General features: G+C 38.6%; 2 protein-coding genes and 1 long non-coding RNA gene across 3 annotated transcripts; 1 reads left to right on the top strand and 2 right to left on the bottom strand.

Moving 5' to 3' along the window:
- The first annotated feature begins 103 nt into the window (after window positions 1-103).
- LOC125265531 lies at window positions 104-16,169 on the top strand. Its single transcript, XR_007184274.1, has 3 exons — window positions 104-1,148; window positions 4,067-4,902; window positions 15,906-16,169. It is a non-coding gene; the product is annotated as an uncharacterized LOC125265531 (long non-coding RNA).
- Window positions 16,170-16,701: 532 nt separating this feature from the next.
- On the bottom strand, window positions 16,702-18,715 carry LOC125265530 (serine/threonine-protein kinase pim-2-like). Its single transcript, XM_048185808.1, has 7 exons — window positions 18,584-18,715; window positions 18,400-18,494; window positions 18,238-18,288; window positions 17,760-18,138; window positions 17,390-17,566; window positions 17,072-17,160; window positions 16,702-16,974 (listed from the first exon to the last, which is right to left on the bottom strand). Exons 3-7 carry the CDS (start codon window positions 18,253-18,255, stop codon window positions 16,948-16,950), a joined length of 690 nt encoding a protein of 229 aa, XP_048041765.1. The 5' UTR covers window positions 18,256-18,288; window positions 18,400-18,494; window positions 18,584-18,715; the 3' UTR covers window positions 16,702-16,947.
- On the bottom strand, window positions 18,279-20,157 carry LOC125264070. The gene is made up of 6 exons (XM_048183314.1): window positions 19,923-20,157; window positions 19,483-19,667; window positions 19,157-19,307; window positions 18,584-18,913; window positions 18,395-18,494; window positions 18,279-18,288 (listed from the first exon to the last, which is right to left on the bottom strand). Exons 1-6 carry the CDS (start codon window positions 20,155-20,157, stop codon window positions 18,279-18,281), a joined length of 1,011 nt encoding a protein of 336 aa, XP_048039271.1.
- Window positions 20,158-22,659: the final 2,502 nt, after the last annotated feature.

Genomic DNA, 22,659 nt, shown 5'->3' on the forward strand with positions numbered 1-22,659 from the left:
AACAACGTGCATTTGCTTTTCAATCGTAACATAGCCTATTTAGATATACATTTAGCACGTGCAGGATGATGATGATGCATCAGCCAATTTGTTATTATACGTAACAAATAGAAACATTTGCTAAAATGTAAAATTATTTAAAGAGGTTATCTTACCCCACAACTGGGGTAAGAAGCTCACCCTGGCTAAACTTTTACAGAATGTTGCCTTTAAAATGACTTTTAATATAATTTTTATTAATATTTACATATTTAATTGTTCATATTTCAATTGAAGATATGTCATAATAGCAACACTTTGAATGCAAACTGAACGATTTCACTCAACTAACAGGTTTTAATAAAAGCGAATTAGATGTCTGAAATGTACATCTAATAATTCGTGGAAATGCTGAATAATAACCCCATTAATTGCAATAATTATTAAATTTTAAAATAACACTAGTAACAAAATGCCTTCTGTGCCAGTTCCGGGGGATCATCTTACCCCAAAGGCATCTTTTTACTTCAAAATAAAAACTTTTACTCCACAAAATCTAACAACATTATTGTGTCCACAAGTCCCTGATTAACAGATAGATACGAAAAAACTTTGATATTCAACATGATCACTATTTTCCAAAGACACAAAATTAGATCATTTAACCTCAAAACTGTTTTGGCTGATGTTGATATTCAGATGAACTGACAAAATTAAAAATAGTGTAGTCATTCATCAAAAGTGCTGAGATGAGATTTTGTGTCATCTGGTCAGGAGAAAAAAAATTAAGGTGGGGGTGGGGGTGTCATCTTACCCCAACTTACCCTGCTGGTGCTGTGTGTATTTGAAAACTGCTGGTTCATTGCTTGAAACTTGAAACTATTATATCGTGATATGTTATTGAGCAATTATATGTTTTTTTTTTTTCAATAGTGGACATGGAAATGTGTTGTAACGTCCTTTGTTGCAAAATCAGTGGTTAAACTTTTTTTTCCCCCTGTATCAAAACCACAGTTGACAATAGCCATTGACATCCATATGTTTTTTTTTTTTTCTACTATGGAAGTCAGTTGCTACCGTCCACTATCTGGTTACCAACATTCTTCAAAATATCTTCTTTTGTGTTCAACGGAAGAAAGAAACTCATTCAGATTTGGAACAACTTGAGGGTGAGTAAATGATGACAAAATTGTCATTTTTGGGTGAACTACCGCTTTAAGTAAATGAATGTCACTACCCCACATTCTATTAACACTAATAGAACAGGCTACAGCTTAAATTTAATGTGGTGTAACAAATTAACTAAATTATATGAAAGTTTATTTAAAACTTTTAACTCAAAACTATAATAGTAATAATAATAATAATGTTCATGTGAATTCGTTCGGTGCTCCTGTTTCTTTCAATAACACCTGCTTTCCTCGCATAAAAGTCAGTCTTTTGATGGGAAGTGTCAACTTCACGTTTACTTCCCTCTCGAGATGAGCAAAGAAAGAGAGGGCGTGTGCCAAAGGCTTCTGTGTAAGATATCATGATGTTACGCCTCTCCGTGTTCGAGCAGCGCTTATTTAGGCGCCTTTTGTGAAGCACGTTTGCAGGGGAAATGCGGCAGGTGTCTTACTAGTCTACATAATGCAAGCCAGAAGAATATAGGGTAACATGGGGGAAGATGTCCAACATTAGAACTACGTGCATTTGCTTTTCAATCGTAACATATTTAGATATACGTTTAGCACGTGCAGGATGATGATGATGCATCAGCCAATTTGTTATACGTAACAAATAGAAACATTTGCTAAAATGTAAAATTATTTAAAGAGGCAATCTTACCCCTACGGTTATCACTGTAAAGCTGCTTTGACACAATCTGCATTGTAAAAAGCGTTATATAAATAAAGGTGACTTGACTTAATAGAACAGACTACAGCTTAAATTTAATGTGGTGTAACAAATTAACTAAATTATATGCAAGTTTATTTAAAACTTTTAACTCAAAACTATAACAGTAATAAAAATATAATAGTAATTATATAGAAATAATTGTAGGCTAATTGAAAACAGCAAATAAACTTGAACTGTCAGAGAAAAATGTAATCATGTACTTTTGAATTTCACACAATAATAAAGTAGACAAAGTAGAAATGCTGAAATAGGTAAAACATTAAATACTCTTTAAAAAAAGAGAGAGAGATAGAGAAATTTAATAAAACACATCATATATAATATACAGTTGCAAGAAAAAGTATGTGAACCACTTGCAGAATCTGTGAAAATGTGAATAATTTTAACAAAATAAAGGAGATAATACAAAATGCATGTTATTTTTAATTTAGTACTCTCCTGAGTAAGATATTTTACATAAAAGATGTTTACATATAATCCACAAGACAAAAAAATAGCTGAATTTATTAAAATAACCCCATTCGTAAGTATGTGAACCACTGATTCTTAATACTGTGTGGTGATTCTTAATACTGGAGATTTTTTCTTCAGAAAAATCCTCCAGGTCCTGCAGATTCATCAGTTTTCCATCATCTTTTGCATATTTTAACCTTTTACAGCATTGACTGAATGATTTTGAGATCCGTGTTTTCATACTGAGGAAACCTGAGGGACTCGAACACAACTATTAAAAAAGGTTCAAACATTCACTGATGCTCCTGAAGAAAACACGATGCATTGAGAGTTGAGGAGTGAACACTTTTGAACAGGATGAAGATGTCCAAATTTTTCTTATTTTGTTTAAATATACATTTATTTCAATTAGTACTGCCCTTCAGAAGCAACAGAAGATACTTTCATGTTTCCCGGAAGACAAATTGAATTCAATTTACCTTGATCTTGAGATTCCAAAAGTTTTCACCCCTCGGCTCTTAATGCATCGTGTTTCCTTCTGGAGCATCAGTGAATGTTTGAACCTTTTTTAATAGTTGTGTTTGTTGTGTTAAATTTAGCTTTTTTTTTTTTGTCTTGTGGATTACACTGTAAAAAAAATCCCGTTGTTTCTACGGAAAAATACCGGCAGCTGTGGTTACCAGAACAATACTGTAAAAATGACATCAAACCGTAAACATACTTACGGAGTTACATGTGAATTTTACATTTTAAATATGTATATTTAACATTGGATTTCAGTACACTGTAAAAAAAAATCCCAGTAAAATTTACGGTAAAATAACATATTTCATTAACTGATATAATGTTAATTTACCAACCTAATGAAGTACTAATATCTGTTTTGTATCTTTATAATACACTGACAGTCACCAAACAAAGTGGTGATAAGAGTCACATGATGAATCAAAGTTCATCACAAGCAGCTTTTCCACAAGCTGAGGAGGACAACACTAACATATAGAAGGTGCACACAGTGTCATTCACACACACACTAAACACCATCATGGTAACATGCATGAAATTTTAAAAATGCAATAAACATTAATTTAACAACATTAGACATTACATAAAACCCTAATGTACATAACTGATTAGAAAAAAATGAGAAAAACTAAGAAGAAACAGAGTTATTTCAACAAAAATATATCAAATGTGAAGTGTCACGCAGGGAATTGTGGGAATGTCAATTTACGGTTTTTCACTGTAAATTTTACAATGAATTGTTATTTTTCACATTCAAAAACTGTGAATTTAACAGTATTTTACCGTAAAATTACATTAAATGTACCGTTAGATCTATTACAGTTATTCACCGTATATAGTACGGAAACTTTCTGTAAACCAATTAACAGTTTTTAACCGCAGCATTTTTACAGTCTTTTACTGTTAAAATCACGATCATTTTTTACAGTGTATATCTTTTATGTAAAATATCTTACTCAGGAGAGTACTAAATAAAAAAAATAACATGCATATTTGTATTTTGTATCTCCTTTATTTTGTTAAAATTCACATTTTCACAGATTCTGCAAGTGGTTCACATACTTTTTCTTGCAACTTTATATAAAAAAATTTAGATGTTTAAATTATAATTTGTAAAATTCAAGAGATCATGCAATAGATCAATGCAATAGATCCTTTTAATGTAGATGATACCCTACCAGTTCTGAATTTTTTTTTTTTTTTGCAGGTTCTGCTGTCAGCTCAGAAGGGTGGTGGTCATGTGATCTGTTCCCGTTGCTCATTTCCAGAGCCGTCTAAGCTTACGATACTCCTACATCCTACGTCATACATCGCGCCAGAGGATTACTCATTTGGCAAAAGTCGACTAGCGCATTCTGTGTACGGTCGTCTACCGGAAGCTAGTTATTTGAATTTATAAAGTTTTAAATATGGATATTTTTCTAACAAAAACGCATCGCTTCACTTCAGAAGGCCTTTTTTAACTCACTCAAGTCGTATGTATTACTTTTCTTATGGATGGATGCATTATTTTGAAAGAAGATAGTCATATACACCTAGGATGGCTTGAGGGCGAGTAAATCATGGGATAATTTTCATTTTTGGGTGAACTATCCCTTTAATATGTTTTTTTTTTTAATTACCAGTTTAAACAGGTAAAAATCCTTACATTTATTTACATGGTAAGCAATACTTTTAGAATTTTAAGCATCCAACACTTTTTATTTTACTTTGAATGATTAATGACATACATCGATCTTCTACGATCCTGGTGAGTAATCAGATCAAACTCACTCTGATTTGACTCAAGTCGCAATGCATGCTGGGTAATCAGCAGTACCACATTTTAAGGCTGTGTCTGAAATTGCATACTTCCCTACGATATAGTAGGCTAAAAACAGTATGTGATAATAGAAGTACTCATAAAAGAGTAGGCAAAAAGTACCCGGATGACTTAATACTTCCGATGAGATTGTGAAGTGTACATACAAAGGACACTTTACTATCCCATGAGGCCACGGGAGAGGATTTGTGAATGGCGGTGAAGCGACACAACTGATGCTGGTAGGTCACATGATAATGACAGTATGGCAAATGTTGTACATCCAGATTACTTTCATACTACATACATACATAGAACATAGTTTTTTAGAGCTCATAAAGTAAGTACTTAAAAATAATTACCTACTCAAGAGAGTATGTGATTTTGGATGCAGTCTAGAATTTTTTATTTTTATTTCAGTAAGAAAAAATCTGCAAGTGCAGTAAGACAAAAGAAAGATAAAATCTAAATGTGTATGTTGAATGCAGGGATGGGCAAAAATACATCAAATGTATTTTAAAATAAAATACCAAATACCTTAATTTTAAATGTATCAAAATAAACTACAAAATACAGCAGCCACACCATGTATCAAAATAAACTACTGTATTTTTGTATTTTGAAAATACTACAAAATACTTTTACAAGGGAGCATGAAATTTCTTCACAAGCCTTCCATCAGTTGGCCTATCTGATCGATCCCTTCACCATTACACTGACTTGATTAAGTAAACAATGTTTGATAACAACAGCTTTTCTTTGCCCGAGTCATGCAATAAATCTGTCATATGCAATCAGTCAAAGGCACAAATATGTAGGATTTTTAGATTAAAATATTCAAAAACCACTAAAACAATGTTATATTTTTGTTGACTTGTGTACTTACATTATCCCAAATGTTTCCAAGAAATTCTAAATCCAGAGAAATAAGCAATTTTAACCAGGACACACACCGTGTCCATGTGTGTCACCTATCAATGACATCTTTACCCTCAATTTCCTGTTTTATTTTGTTGAAAAACCATGGATACATCAAAGACACTTTAGTACTGTATATTATGAGTTTTATTAGACAGGGAAGTAACTGATTGGATACATTTATTGACAGAAAACTCATGTTATATAGCTTAACACATTAAGGTCCAGATTTACTAAACGGAGCAAATTAGCGTGAGAGCGCAATTCCACAAATGCGTCAATGGGAGTGGCAAGTTTTGCAGGTGATCTGCTGACATGCAAATTAAAGAACACAGACACGGTCAGATCATTTACATAATGACTAACGCAATATACCAAGAGCAGTGCAAATTAGAGTTGAGTCACAAACAAACAGAGCTGAATCATGATGCTGATGTTCTCATCAGGTGTGGGTCGACACAGGCGCAACTTAATATTTAATCTAACAAACAAATACACACATCCTGTATAATATAGTTTGCCAAGCCATATTGGCCTATAGATATAGGTAAATTATATGTTCAGATAAGGTCTTACTCTGGCATTTCAAAGAAATTAATAATCCTTCTACCACATGTTCTCTGTGGTGTCTCCTCCTAACAGCAACAATTTCAGCCATGTCACAAAATGGGTTAAGACATGCTTTTTTAGGGCGTTAAATAATTGTGTAAATACCAGTAAATTGACGAGCGCAAACATTAGTAAATCACATTGTGTGATTCATTTAAACTCTTCTCCCATAAATTTTGCATCTGAAAGGGAAACTTCTACAAATGTATATGCAATAAGGTCAGCTGCAAACTCAACTCAGTTCACACGTTTTCAGCGCTAATTTTATACTGCGTGTCTTTAGTAAATCCCGACAGTAGATTTTTAACGACAAAAGAGGGTTTGCGCTGGCACAAGCTGTTAGTAAATCTGGCCCTAAGTCTTTTTGTTTAAATTTCTTTTTCTTGATTTATTGCGAGTACCATGTTTTACCATGACTAATATCGATCTAGCTTAATGCAGTGTGCAACAAGTGTCTCATTGTAGCCGCTGAGCAAACACAGAGTAGCACTATAACAACTTTCAACACACAAATGTATCTAATATGATAAGCAGCGCTGCTTTACCCTACGTGCACATGACCGGAAGAAGTGGAAGCGGCGACTGTGGCATACTAAAAGATCCACATGCTCTTGAGGTGTGTGTCGCACTCGTCTCTCATTAGTAATCGCTCCAGTGGGCTCGGTACTGCTCTCACAGCATTCAGACCTGCTCTGCTTCACACTACAGTAACGTTAATAATCTCTCCATGAACATGATTTCTGCCTGAGACCTGTCCCGCTTCTTTTCCACCGGCTGTAGACATTAAGACAATACATCCCATGATTCCGTGAAATCAAGGTGTCATCGAGCTTCACCTTTGTTTTGAATTAGCGATCTTTAGAGGCGAAAATTTACATATTGTGGCTTTAACAGATCAAATATTCACATATCCCTGTGATCTCCCAGATGAAGGTTAGTTTTAAAGTAACCAACAGTTTAATGTTTTCAAATGACTCATTATTGTATCCTAATTTAGTTACTTGATGTTTGGTAATGAAGGGCATACATTGCATCAGCAACACTGACTCAATGACAAAAACTCATTTATAAGAAGACAACTGACGGCACCTGTATTCATAGCAACTAGTTTTTAACCAATTAATCATTTGATTGTTAATCATAAATATAGGGGGTTGCTGCTCGGTAATGTTTTCAAGAACATTATGTAAATTGGTATACTATTTAGCCTAGGCTACCATAATGAACACCAAAACTTAACATGAACTGTTTAAAATTATAGCAATTCATGCTAAACAATTTATAGAAAGCTGGCAGCCTGCATGTTTCTTGACCACCTTCTTCCATATGGATCAATTTTCTGTTCTGATCGTAACAAGTCTCTGCAAACTATTGAGGAAGCACCAATCAGAGGCTGCAATTTTATGATGTCATCATGTAGACTTCTTACAAAGTATTTTACAGTATTTTAAAAATACAAAAATACAAAACACTAAAGTATTTTGATACAAAATACAAAGCCATTTTCATCAACTCTATCAAGTACAAATTACAAAATACTATTTTGTATTTGAAATACATGTATCATAAATACTGCCCATCCCTGACTGTGCTTATATCTATGGCACGCTCACAGAGCATTTTAGTCAATGTCCCAGCATAACATCAGTTTACTCTGCATGCTTGTGCATTCATATCATACATCAATGTTTACTTGCAATTTAGTGTGCAACTTTATGAAATGTTTACAAAATCTAAATTATGTCCTGGAAATACCATAAAACCTCTGCTAACACCTAAATATTTGAATTAAATGATGGAATTATCTTTAAAAATTTGGGAATTTAAAGATTTAGAACTTGTTAATGTTAAAATAGACCTAGTGGAAGGATACAAATGTTATGCAACCTCATAGCAACACCTTAGCAACCACCCCGAGTACCCTAGCAACCGATGACCATGTCAATGCAATGGCCAATCAGAGGTGTTTACAAATTTGCTCAACAGCACTCAAAGCATCACATTTTTAATGTTTGCACATTTCAGTATGGACTTGGTACCGAAGTCGGTACTTTTGACTCCAGCGCCGAACATTCGCACCGAATTATCGTGTTGAGTGTGAAAGGCTCTTAATTCACTGCTGGTTCTTTAGAGATTTTCCTATGGGGTTTTATAATGGGGGTTAATCACTACTCTATTCCGTGGGAAAATCGTGGACTAGACAACATTGGGCATAATGGCAGCTTTGTTCACAGGAATAAATTACATTTTAAAATATACTAAAATATTTTTAAAAAAAAATTAAATTGTAATAATGTTTAACAATATTCCTATTTTTACTGTATTTTTGGTGAGCATAAGAAGCAAATATTTGAATGGTATAGTGTATCAATATAGACCTTAATCCTTAAGGGTAGCGACATATTTAAGTTTTGACAGGAATGAAATGAGGCCATGAATGATAGAAGTATAGTGTGTTCAGTGGATTGAAAGCTACTCTTGTTTAACAACATACATTGTTCAGCTGACGAAACAGCTTTAGAAAAAAAAAGAGGCTACTTTCAATAGTCAAAAACTCCATAAAACAGTTTTGAAAGCTGTGAGTTGTACAAATTATGTGTTCTAAAACCTTTATGGAGTGCGTGCCATTGTAAAGACTGTAGTCTATCCCTAACACCCCCATTTTCATCTGCCTTAAATTCAATATGGCCACAAACTTATATGAACTTTGAGATATAAAAATGTTGCAATACACATTGGATTATCACTTACTGGATTATCACTTACCGTCAAACATAACCAGCTCCAGCGGACCGTTTGCCACCTCTCATGGAGCAGGAAACGCAGCCGTCGTTTATCACGGGGAAAGTGACCCAGACATTAGATATTATTAGCACTTGAAGATTTGTGGGGTTTTTATTTTGGATAACAGTGACCAGGAAGTCTCATGTTATCCATGCTAAACTCATCCTTTATAGCAAATGGATTTGTTCAGGTCTGCATTTGCCAACAATGCCAGCTCTTACACCCACAGACCTACTAAATGCCATCCCAGGCTAAAAACACTAAAATGACTGAAGCATTTGAAGCATCAAGCGTTTGACACTTGATATGAGTTATTGCTGAGGGACTTTAAAGTTTGGGGGGGTTGGAGGAGGGGGATAAGGTGTCAGTGCCCCAGTTGTGTCAGAGATATGGGCAGAAGATATGGGCAGTCACATGCACAAAATTGTCTGGGCTCACACACTGTGACAAACGTACACTTGTTTTTAACACAAGCATTCTACATGCACTAAAAGACAAGAGGGCAAACTGCAGTCACAGCTAGTGTTGTCACGATACCAAAATTTTGACTTCGATACGATACCCAACTTAAATATCACAATACCAATACTTGGGCAAAAACCTAAAACAGCAGGAAAAGTAAATAAATAACATATGACAGAACTTCTTTCTTCACCAGTGGGCAGTTCTGGATTTGAGCTTCATTGCCATGAAGTTACAGAGCTAGATTTAATATAACTTTTAATGTTTATTATTTTCATGGTCAATAAATTGTAAATTATTTGCTGTTGTGTTTTTTCCTTTTTTTAATACTTTTTTAATTCCTGTTTTTGACAGTAAGATTATTGTAAAAATTAGATTACTGTAAATAATTTGTTACTAAAGCATAAATTGGTTTAAAATAACTGTATATACCCTTCACAATTTAAGTATTTTTAATTTAATTAAATTTTTGCAACTAGATATCACTTATTAAACTTTGACTCAATAATACACCTCTTTGCGGAGGTCTGCTTGCACGAGTAAAATAAATAAATAACACTCATTTAATGTTTGAGAGCATAAACATAATGCTGGTATCACATTCACTAACCTGTTGCTCTTTATATTCTTTGTACAAATCGGGATGTTTATCGGCAAGATGCTTTGCCAAGTTAGATGTGTTGGTTCCCTTCGCCAGTGTAAGCAAATTAATGCCATATTTCGCTTCGTGCATCTGCTTTCTCAACAATTTGTAGACGGTCTGCAAGAGCACCTGTATTTGCAGCCATACCTCTCATTTCGTAACCATTGCATTTCGTAACCATTGCGCAGTTGAATAAACATGCACTCAATGTGCCTTAGAAGCAGCGCGCTGCATGCACACTGCCCCCTGCTGTCGCACATTAGGAAATACAGCTGGCACTCAAAGTACCGGTACTAATAAAATGAAGAGGGAACGCCTCCACGTGAACCGGTGTCTGAAACCAATCTCCAATTTGTTCCAATCTCGGCAATATCATATTGACCGGCGACAGCCCATGACATCATCACAATGCGACCCGATAGTATATAAGGGGTGCCCAGATAACATGTCATCCACTAAACGTTTTCAGGGACTGTCTTGTGTGAGGCACTGTCTGGCAAAATGAAATGCACAAAGAGGATTATTAAGTGTGTGGATCCGTGTCCTTGCTATCTGACACTAGATGACACACACAAGCTGTGCGTTCTCTGTCTGGGAGAAGAGCACGCATGGTAAGTTCTCGAGGGAGCTGCCTATGCAAACTGTGAGTGCGTTCCTTTAAGAATGCTCCATTCTCGTTTGGGTCTCTTCCCGAGGGAAGAGAGTTCAGCATCTGGGCTTGGTGGTTCGGTCCCGCTTGTGTTGAGGCAGGGCGGAGACTCAGATCACAGGGTTCGCAGATGGAGCTCACCGCACAGTTTGAGAGGGCGTGACCGCTCATGCTGTTTGGTGGCTTGCGAGAGTGAGCTGCTGGGAGAAGATGCGTTGTCTTCTGCATCCTCAGGTCCAGCTGCGAGTGCACTTCCAGCCGAGCAGGAGATGGCTGAGGAGGATAGAGAGGGTGAGTTCACTGAATCCTCTCAGTCACCCTGTCCTGCATACGCTAAGCTGTTAGAGATTATGGAACGCGCTGCCAGTAGACTGCAGTTGCCATGGCGGTGCGTTAGGAGAGAGACCGTGCATATTCACATAGAATGACAGTCGGTTTCTCTCTGGCCATAATCCTACAGCTCAAGTGAGCTTTCCATTCCTTCCTGACCTGCATATTGAGGTTGAGGCGGTATGGGAGAACCCAATTCCTAAAAAAAAACCCCAAAAATAACAGCAACAACAAAACAACTTTTTTAGGCTGAATAAGGGTGAAAGACCTTCATGTTTTCCATGGTGTCGAACTGTTTTAGGTCTGGTTACTATTTAAATACTGAAGTATTTCTTTTAGACCACTGTTCCCTGTGTAGGGCCACCTGACATTGTTCCCTGGTTAGCATCATACCTACATTATCTAGGATAGCTAAGGTTTCAATGGAGTTTTGAACTGCCACCTCACCGGTTTCAGCTGGTGATTGTGCCTCCTCTCCTTGGTGAGAGTTATTCTGTGAGGCTGCTGCTCTGTAGAGGGCCAGGTAGATCTATGCTTTGGGCTGGCCCTCATAGCAGGCCTAGGCCTAGGGCTAGGAATTTTTGGGCAGTCTGCTATGCATTTCTGCCTTTGGTGCATCTCTAGCGCTGGCCTCCTCTCAGTGAGAGTCGTTCGGCCATGGCCCGCCCCCTCCTGCCGTGGGGTTCTCTAATGTAGGCTAGTGTAGAGGCAGAATAGGCAGTTTAGGCCTTTTCCTTTGCAAATAGAAATAATTGCTCTTTGTTTTGGCCCTGCTTTTCCAAAGCTAGTTACTGTTAGGCCCTAGAATGACTCTTCTAAACCCACTGAACTGACGTTCAAGTGTTGGGTTGAACTTGTGTGGCCGTTTCTAAAAAACAGGCCCCCATTCCCCTAGGGCTGAGCGCAGATACCGTTTCTGTCGCGTTTGGAGTCGCTATGGTATGCCTTCACCCTATAGCATTCTCAGGGTCGTGCAAACCGTACTCCCTTGTTAAATGTAAAGTTTTATGAGTACTTCACTTATAGCTCTGTTTGAGCAGTATTTTACCTTCATTTCAGGCTGGTCATTTAGTACGCTCCCTTGAAGCCAGAGAATTGTCATGAGCTGATGCCTGTGTTCGTCTGGAATAGTTGGTCCAAATGGGCCTCCTGCAGGGCATCTGGCATATGTTGTACTCCCTTCACTTAGAAGGTAAAAGGTGCTTTTTACTGAGTGCACTGCTTGTGAGCAATGTGATAGGTCCCAGGGTTAGGCACTGTTTATTCACTATCTTTGCTACTAGAATTGCTTTAGGGCAGTAGGCTTTACAGACTTCCCTCCAGTGTGAGTCCCCACCATGTTGGGCTCCTAGCAGCCAGCATATGTGCTGTCAGGAAGTGGCCTTAGCAAGCCTCCCTGTGTACAGCCCCCATGAAATGGGTTTCTGGTAGCTTTTGGGTATTTTATCAGATAGTAGGCCTTAGCAGGCCTCTCTGTGGTGAGCCCTCATCAGTGTGGATATGGTAGAAATAAGACATGCTCCAAACAGGTGGCCTTAGTAGGCCTCCTTGTGAGTTGTCACCAGCACTTTGGGTCTTGTGACAGCTAGCAGAGGCGTTTGGCAGGTAGTCAGGCCCTGGTAGGTCTTCCTGTTAGATAGCCCAAGTCTCTTGGGGAGTGTTTAGCAGCTAGTTAGACTTGCTGTTAGACAAAAAGGCCTTAACAGGCCTCTTGCGATTGAGTCCCCAGTAGTGTGCTAGCAGCAAGACTTGCCGCTGGTTGTGGCCTCAGCAGGCCCCTGCAGGCGAGTCCCCTATGGGTATTTAGAGCAACAACTTGCTATCAGGTCATTGGCCTTAGACAGGCCTCCCTGGAGATGTGCTCCATAAAGGCTGCTGCATTTAGCCATGTTGAACTGGCTGCCAGGTAGCAGCCAGTTCAACATGGCCCTAGCGGGCCACCTTGGAGGCTAGATACCTGCACTATGGGTTCTCTGGTGGAAGCGTGTAGGTTTGCTTTCAGATAGTAGGCCTTAGCAGGCCTCTCTATGGCGAACCCCCAGCAACGTGGGTAACTGGCAGCAAAAAAAAAAAAAATAGAGAAGCTTTGGTCAGCTAGCGAGTCTGCTATTAGATGGATGGCCTTAGCGGGCTTCCCTGTGTATTAGCAGGCCTTCCTGTGAGTGAACCCCAGGGTTGCAGGCCTTTGGACAGCTAGCTAGTCTTGTTATCATGTAGTTGGCCCTAACAGGTCTCCGTGTGTGTTAGAAGGCCTCCATGTGGGCGAGCCCCAATGTTGCAGGCAACTAGCTATCAGGTTGTAGTCCTCCCTGAGGACTAGCCCCCATTAAGCGGGTGCATGGCAGCTAGCATCTACCTTTTTCAGCCAGTGTGTTTGAGATGAGTGACCTTAGGGTCTCCTGGAACCTAAATTCCCACAATGCGGGTATCTTCTCTGCCAGTTAAGACTTGATACCAGGTAGCTGGCCGCTGTAGGCCGCCCTGATGCGAGTCCCCTGTGGTTGGGTATCGGTCTGCAAGGTTTTATTGTTAGTAGGTGTCACAAGCTGATGGCCGTGTTCATCTAGAGTAGTAGGCCTAAGTGAGCCACCTCAGGGTATGTTGCCGCATGTTTGTAAAAAGGGTGCTTTACTGAAGTACTCTGCTTGCTGGCAATGTGATGGCTGGCCTTTTAATCTGGCCTTCCTGAGACCGCACGTTATTACATGTCGCTGACTAATTCTATTCACCTTTGTGTTCCTAGCCTATAGCCTGGTCGACCTCATAGGTCGAGCTTGGGACTCCTCTCATTCTGAGAGTTGATTTGAGTACTTAGCTCCCTAAGTTGGTCATAGGTCGAAGGCTTCTCTTGAGGCCTTCTGATTAGATCAGCCCATAGGCTGTGAGCATTCCCCTCATGGGGGTCCCCATTTGTTAGGGTGCACAGCCTCCTTAGCTCCATGAAACATAGGTGCTTTGTAGATTCTAGGATTGAGCAGATATACTCCCCTCAATTGCAAGGGTTGGTAGCGCATTGCTGAGTCCTGCTCTCCAGGATGCCCGTCTCTAAGATCTAAGAGTTGGTTACAGCCCTTTCGCAGTCCCACTTTCTGGATGTCTCTTCATGTGACTTCTGCATCGGAGACTCTGTTTCTGTAGATACAGACAGGTGGTAGGCAGATTAAGTTACTAGAACAGCTACTTACTGGGTCAGCCTCCCTGGCGGTATTCAGGGTGACCGTGTCCCCTGAAAAGTGACCGCCTGGGGGTCCGTCGGGCCCCTAGCCATGCTCCCTTAAAGGAACCTCTTCTGTATGAAGTAAAATGTTGTGGAGAAGAGGGCATGCGCCGAGTGCTTCGTGCCCTTTCTAAAATTTGTGTGCATGGTAAAAGGGGTGTTTTTGCCCTTTCTAATTCCATGTATATGGTAAGAGCGTGCGCAGAGTGCTTTGTGTTCTTTTTAAAATCCATGTGTGTGGTAAGAGCACTCGCTGAATGCTTTGTGCCCTTTCTAATCTGTTGGTTTCAGGCCTTTGTGCGGCCTTAGCAGGTGTACTTAGCTGTTTTTAGGCCTATAGCTGAGGCTTTGACGGCTGGGAGCACTATCACTGACAGCCCAGATGTGACCCGTAGGGTAGTGCGTCTGGCGTTTCATTTGAATTTGCTGGATTCTGACACTGCATTGGCATGCACTCCCCTCAGCTCAGCGTGGGTATATCATTCCCCTAGCGTGTTTTATGCAGCGTTTTGAAAGGGAACGTCTCAGGTTACGCATGTAACCATGGTTCCCTGAGAACATCTTTGCCATGCATCGGGCCCGCCTGTTTACAGTCCCTTCAGATGATAAGTGGATGACCTGTTATCTGGGCACCCCTTATATACTGTCGGGTCACATTGTGATGTCATGGGCTGTCGCCGGTCAATATGATATTGCCGAGATTCGATATGTGTTTCAGACACCGGTTCAAGTGGAGGCGTTCCCATAGCGTCTTTACGCAGCATCTCGTTCCCTGTTCTCAGGGAACCATGGTTACATGCGTAACCTGAGGCATAAACTGAGACGTAACCTGAGCAGGGTATCGCGATACCTTTCTAGTACCGGTATATCGTGCAACACTAATTGTTACTAGTAAGAATTTAATTGCAGAGCTCTCTAATTGAATTCTTACCAGTAAAAATGCAATTACGACAAGTAACGATGGGAACAATTTAAGCTGAAACGGCTTGCCATACACCATAATCATCAGAATATCTCTTCTCGTGTCTCTGAATATGTCTGGAATTTAAAATCATCCCAAGGACTCTTATTTTAAGAGGCGTTTAGTTAGCTATGTGATAACAGCACATTGAAAATGGATATAACCGGAAACAACAGAGCCATAATGTATCAAACTGGATGTGCGTCACGAGGCTCAGTGCAAGTAGTCAAAATTGTGATTTACAACCAACCCGTGTTAAAACACTACTAATTGTTAAAAAGTTAATAAAGTGGGCTTTTTATTGCTCCCATAGGCGTGTTCTTTTGTTTCCTTATTCTGAGTGGACCTTCCTGTGAGTAGTATCAGAGATTAGCAGTAAAAGTTGGTACAAAGCGCCACCCAGTGTTCGAAGACTCACTACTATATCATTTAATAATGATGATAAACAGAAACATTTATGTTATTGATTGCAAACATTCCCTTGCATTAGGACATCCTATAGAACACTTTTGGTCCTGAGACTTCCACAGAAGATATATGTTCATGTTTTAATATTTAGACCACTTCTATTGGCCTATTGATTGCTATCAACCACAAAAAGTGTTTATTAAAAAAAAATCTATGCTACCTTTAATGATAATACTGTCTTATCCACCTTATTTTGCAACGCAGAAGTAAGCTATTTTCTGTGAATGTGCGAGACTTCCGATTCATTAGCAGCTCATTAGCAGATTCCACATTCAACCGCTCCAGACACATCGACGCATTCGCCATCTTGGAAAAGTTAACAAGACGCTGACGAGACCTCTCAGAGGTGAGAATGTGCTGATTTGTGTTTTTATGTATAACTCAATATCCAATATCCATAGGCCTATGCAGAATTATCACCAATTATCACACCATTACCAATGGTTAATGGTGTGAAAACAATTTGTTAAAGGGTTAGTTTACCCAAAAATGAAAATTATTACTCACCCTCATGTCGTTCTACACCCGTAAGACCTTCGTTCATCTTAGGATCACAAATTAAATATATTTTTGATGAAATTCGATGGCTCAGTGAGGCCTCTATTGCCAGCAATGTCACCAAACCTCTCATGATCCAGAAAGGTACTAAAGACATATTTAAAACAGTTCATGTGAGTTCAGTGGTTCTACCTTAAAGTTATGAAGTGATGAGAATACTTTTTGTGCACCAAAAAAACAAAATAATGACTTTTCAACACTATCTAGTGATTGGCGATTTTAAAAACACTGCTTCAAAGCTTTACAAATCTTTTGTTCAAAAATAGCTTGTGTTCCGAAGATGAACGAAGGTCTTACGGGTGTAGAACGACATGAGGGTGAGTAATTAATGACATTATTTTCATTTTTGCTTTCATTCTCTAGGTCAAGTCAATGTAACTTGCACTGAAGTTTCTGAAAAATTCCCACCACTAACACACAGACCATTTCTCAATAGGTACGCCATTATTTATATAAAATATTATTTATTGAACAAAATATTTAATGAACAATAACAGTTTGTACAATAGGCCATGGCAGGAGCAGCCAAGAGAGGAATTCTGTCCATGACATGCAGCTCTGCCTAAAGTCGGCTGTGACGGGGAATTTTTGTACTGTTCCTAGGCAAGTAATATCGCCAGATGCTTATATTATTACAAGCCAAGAGTCACCAGCCAAGGCATGGAGGGAGGGATGCCACTGTCTTGTATCAGGCCACCAGATGATATGTTGACATCTACATAGGGAAGGGTAGGGAAAACATTTTTAAAATCTTTAAAACAAAAAGTGATTATATCTTCAAAATCATTTGTAGCTGATCTTAGGCTCAATACCATAAACCATTTGTGGAAAATGATTTTCTTCAAATCAATCCGCCCACTTGGTTTTTTCTGCAGGAGGGATCGAATCAGGTGGCAGCATTCTGTGCAGAACGATGGAAGAAAGTCAGATTATTACTTTAAACTTTACACCTTCTGTCTTTGTATTAAGCTGTAAGATTTGACTATTTTATACTGTATGTTCAGAAAATCAGGAATCATTCCTGTTTTATCCACATTATCCACTTGGCTCGGTTGTTACTTTTTCCTTGTTTCTTTGTTTGGTATGATTTAAATTACAGTTGGTCTTTGTTGTGATGAATGCCATCTTACCATTTGATAAGCCAGGCTCAAACCAGACGTCGTCATCAATCCTCTGCAAATCTCTGCGTTTTGGAAAGCGTCCACAGACCAGCAAGAATAAGAGCACTCCCAGAGACCAGACAGTAGCTGGTTTACCGTGGTACTTGCCCTCTGTGAAGTACTCAGGTGGACAGTACTCTCGAGTGCCTGAAGGAAGGAGTTTTTGTTTGATGGGTAAGCTTGAAATCCCACAGCATGTTTGCTTTGTAAAAAATTATCTGGTGTTATTTAAACTAAAAAATGCTACTTCAAAAGTGAGATATGGTTTATATGATACCAATTTAACTTGAGCATCTAAAACTAGAAGTCTAAAACTACAGGTTTGATGCATAATACATACCACAGAATCTTTCATATCTAGATTCCTGGAGGAGATCCCCGCAGCCGAAGTCGATCAGCTTGACCTCAAGTGTTTCTGTGTTTATTAGCAAGTTCTCCAACTTAATGTCTCGGTGGAAAACTCCACGGGAAAAGCAGATGTGAGCGGCCATTGATGCCTGCGTCATTATAAACCGTGCTGTGTCCTCATTGAGGGTGCCGCCGTGACTCTCCAAAAAATCACAGAGATCTTGGCAGTGTGAGGGACGCTCCAAGATCATGATGCATTGGACAGGTTGGTCCTGCCAGTCCAGCAACTCAATGATTTCTGGAACTTTGGGACCCCTGTTAGCAAGGATCAACAGGCCGACCTCTAATGGAAGGGGTGCGGGATGACCAGGCTAGAAGAAAGATCATGAAGAAAGAAGGTGCTGTCAGTGTGTTTACACATTTTAATTTGAAAACAGTGGAAGAACATTTAGAGAGTGTCGTATACTTACAATGTTGATGTATTTCATGTTCCGTGACTTTCTGACGATTTTCACAGCCACCTGATCAACCAAAAAGAATTGTTACATTTCCAACATGTCAAGTGCACTAAGTAGTAAACATTAAAAGGACTTGAAATTGATATTGTAAATATTGTAAGGAAATGACGATACCTCAAGGTCATCTGCCAAGCGTTTCCCTTCATAAACAGATCCGAATCCTCCCTCACCAAGCTTTCTGCCGATTTCATACCGGTTCAGAATGTCGTCTGTTAAAAGATTAATCTTTTAGTTGATGTGAAATGTCAAGCATGGACAGCAGTGAGTGAAATGTTTGAGGTTATGGCCGTAAACTCACCCTCAGTTGTCACGTCCCCCCTGTTGTGAACTGGTTCTGGACTGACTGGACTGAGGAGGACTGGAGCTGGAGGGGTTTGATCCTGTTGATCTGCAGGAGGAAGGACTTCAAGTCCACTGGCGAGATGGCGAGACGGCAACTTCTCAAAACTATCCGTCCTCCTCCTCTTTCTCACTGGCATCTCAGTGTCCTCACCAACACTAACGGGCTGATGGTTTTCAGCCGCATCGGTGCTGGATGTTGTACTCTGATGGGAGTCATACACCTGAGCGCTGTGAGAACTTCGTTTTCTCTTTCGGCCATTGTTAAAAGATGTCCGCTTGGGTTCATCTGTGTTTAAAGATATATGAAATGTGCTGGAATAAACATCCAATCATGGCTTTGATCTAAATTCAAATGATTTTTGATAACGTGTGATGGTGTGGATTTTTAACATATGTAATGAATGACACTTCAGCCTAAAGAACAGAAAAATTCACCCTAATTTATGAATTTCCATTAATGGACACATATCTAGCAGAAAATGATGTAGACTTTATGATGTACATATTCTCAAATGGTCTCTGGATTTACCCTCAGCGTGTCTCTCACTAACGGCTGCAGTGGTCTGATCCTCCACTTTCTGACCCTGACCTGAACTGCAGCTCCAGTGAAGAGTGAGCAGCTCTCCAAAACTACTCTTCCTCCTCTGGCTCTGCTCACTATCACTTCCCTCACTAACAGGCTGATGATACGCAATAAACAAAAACAGCCATCAGGGTAGGTGCCGACATACATTAGAAGAGATTTGACCTCAAATTTCTTCTCATATCACAAAGAACATAAAACAAATGCACAAAAAAAGTATAAAAATCTTCCAGATATTAATATAGTCATTTGCAGCTTATTAGGTTCAATACCTCAAACCAATTCTTAGTTGTTACGTCCACCCTGTTGTGATCTAGTTCTGGACTGAGGTGGACTGGAGCTGGAGGGGTTTGAACCTGTTGATCTGCAGGAGGAAGGACATCAAGACCGCTGGAAAGAGGTTCCTGAAGACCATGATCCTCTAGAGCACAGGCGCTGTACTGTAGAGAAATCTGGTCTAAAGCAGGGAATATTGAACAAAAGCATGTTTCATTCAATAATAATTATTAAACATTGCATACTCATATTATGGTGATTCTTCAGTTAACATGTTTTATTTATTAACGTTGGGCTATATAGTTTTTTTTTTTTTTTTAAATCTGCTCATTGCCTTGATCAAACTCCAGTTGTATTTTGATAGAATGTGTTTTGGTGTGGATTTGTAACATATAATGACACTTCAATGACATTCTCAAATGTTCATTTGATTTACCATCAGTACTTCTCTCATTCGCAGCGGTATCTTGATCTGAGCTGCCGCTCCAGTCACAGAAATGAAGAGACTTAAAACTCTCCGTCCTCCTCCTCTTTCTCACTGGCATCTCTTGTTCCTCAACAACACTAACGGGCTGATGGATTTTAGCCGCATCGGTGCTAAATGAGGATGTGCCGCTGTAAGAGTCGCACACCTGAGCGCAAAAACTACGTTTTCGCTTCAGCATTGCCATGATAGCAAATGTTGACTCGGGTAAACTCAATACGAACAGCAGAAGAGACAGCAACGAGAAGACTGAGAAAACTGAGGAAATGTTTCTCAAATCAGCAACACAACGTTCTATTTCATTGTGACGTGATTCTGAGTGAAGCTTTCGAACGCGCGTGAGACTGAACTCTTCTCACAGCTGAGAAATGACTCCTTTCCTATTCTTGCTAAAATTATTATTTGTTATATAGGTATATTTAGGAAAATATGTCTAATTAAAACATCTTACCCCAAGGGTCTCACTTTAACCTTTTGACTTCATAATAAAAGCAATATTTTACCCTATTTAAATGAATTCCTGTGTCCATTAACAAATAGGGCCTATCAAAACTTACAAAATACAACATAAATTCACAGATCACTATTATCCATTGACAAAAATTAGATCATTTAAATTAAATTTTATTTACACACACACACACACACACACACACACACACACACACACACACACACACACACACACACACATATATATATATATATATATATATATATATATATATAGGCTATATAATAAATAGTATAGCTTATTGGTTTATAAAATGGCTTTGTTTTTATTTTAGGAGTTAAATGTTTATGCATGAAATACTTGACGTTTCTTCTTAAATGTTTTTGAGTTCAAGTATAATGTTCACCAGAGAGGACCTGAATACAGAAGCTTCCAAAAAATGTATACTAAAGACACAGACAGGAGTTAAACCTAATCATTACCTACAGTTTTTTTCATATGAAGATAAATAGAAGTTTGGAAAATGCAGAGATGTTCATATAAACATATTTCATGTTCCCTCCAAACAATGTTTTCTTGAGTATCAAGACAGGCACATGAAAAGTCAATAAACAACATTTATGAATTGTGTGTGGCACAAACATGTTCACTTCCAGAATCTCTGCTTGGAGATAATTGTTTAATTTTGGCCAAATTAAATATAAATTGTGTAGGAATCTGTATATGCGGTGCATGCTGAGTTCAGGTCATACAACCTTTTTAAAACATTTGTCCTCAGGTTAAATAAAACTAGAATGTTTTGGATGGCTGCCTCTCAGTTTAATGCTTTGAAAATCAACAATTATTAAACGCGTTTAAAGCTGAATCCAGTTTTAAGGGAAGCTAATGTGCATGCTAACAATAAAAACACTTTGGATAATGTATCTAATAATACTGACTTGTACCTTTTCTTAAACAACGGTTAAAAGGGTTGAAATGTCATGTCTCAGGTTACAAAACTCCCACTATTCTGGAATAATCAAATTTTTTTAATAGAGATCATGATTCTGAATAAACTACACAAAAAAAAAAAATAATAACACACAAACATATTGCACAGCAGGTGTCCGATCCTTTTCCTTCTCTTCCCACCCTACCCCTAACAGGTCTGAAAAAAGACAGAAAGCCACCAACAGGTTTATATGTTGTTTATTACAACATCCTCTCCACCTCAGGCTCCAGGGCCTCTGCGCTGTCCTGGTGATCGCTGGCTGCCTCCAGCCCCAGGCTGATGTAGTGGGCCTCCTTGCTGGCCTGCATGGGTGGAAGCTCAAACAGAAGCATTTTGAAGCTCTGGCCCAGCTCTCTAAAACCTGGCCTCTGAGAAGGATCTCTGTGCCAGCAGCTCAACATAACCTCATATCTGACAGAAAAAGAGACAATGGAAAAATGTTGGAGAGAAGCAGAAAAAATAAATCACAAAAAGCACTACAAGACTGAATCATCTTCCAGATCTGCAGTTTAAAAACTACTCGTGCCATTTATGTTTAAAAGGATAATGATGTTTATAAGGATTCAAAAGACCTAAACTTTTCTAACTAAGCCTGATTTCATATTGTCTGTCTTGCAATAGACACTCTTAAATATAAAGGTTCTTTATTGGCATTGATGGTTCCATGAAGAACCTTTAACATCCATGAAACCTTTCCAATGGACAAAAGGTTCTTTAGATTATTTTTAAATGTTCTTCACACTGGTTCTTTAAAGAACCATTAAATAAAAGGGTATTTGGGGAACCAAAAATGGTTCTTCTATGGCATCACTTCAAATATCACTTAAAGTGTTTACAATTTGTTGTTATTGTCCCCTTGTTATTGAGTCCTTTTTCCAGGAAGTCAGGAGTTCATAATTGGAAACACCTGGATAAGGTGTTTTCCTGCTGGATGTGATCTCCCACATGGTTATTGCAGAATACCACTGTGAGACACAAGGAACATCACAATTGCTTGAAGGTTGCTGGTGGGAGAATCTCAGAAAAACCAAAAACATGTCCGGGTCATATTTGTCCCAAAAAAATACAAAATATATTAAAGACTTAAAAAAATAATAATAATAATTCTGCTTACAAGACCATTTCCAAATAGTTTTTTTTTTCCTTGTATTTTTTTTTTCTTCTTTTTAAATAAAATGTAAAATGTTTTAAATCAAAATAATGCTTATAAAAAATATTATTTATTTTGCATTAAGGTAACGAGA

Source organism: Megalobrama amblycephala, linkage group LG3, assembly GCF_018812025.1.
Source record: "Megalobrama amblycephala isolate DHTTF-2021 linkage group LG3, ASM1881202v1, whole genome shotgun sequence".
Lineage (NCBI taxonomy): Eukaryota > Metazoa > Chordata > Actinopteri > Cypriniformes > Xenocyprididae > Megalobrama > Megalobrama amblycephala.

Excerpts from the sequence above, each read along its gene's own strand:
- LOC125265530 (XM_048185808.1), bottom strand. Across the intron at positions 17,567-17,759 it reads TAGATATGAAAGATTCTGTG|GCACTCGAGAGTACTGTCCA; the intron begins GTATGTATTATG and ends TCCTTCCTTCAG. Across the intron at positions 16,975-17,071 it reads TTTTCCACAAATGGTTTATG|ATGTCAACATATCATCTGGT; the intron begins GTATTGAGCCTA and ends TTCCCTATGTAG.
- LOC125264070 (XM_048183314.1), bottom strand. The coding sequence starts at position 20,157 with ATGGCAATGCTGAAGCGAAAACGTAGTTTTTGCGCTCAGGTGTGCGAC. Across the intron at positions 19,308-19,482 it reads CAACTAAGAATTGGTTTGAG|CCTGTTAGTGAGGGAAGTGA; the intron begins GTATTGAACCTA and ends GCGTATCATCAG. Across the intron at positions 18,495-18,583 it reads GGGGGACGTGACAACTGAGG|ACGACATTCTGAACCGGTAT; the intron begins GTGAGTTTACGG and ends ATCTTTTAACAG.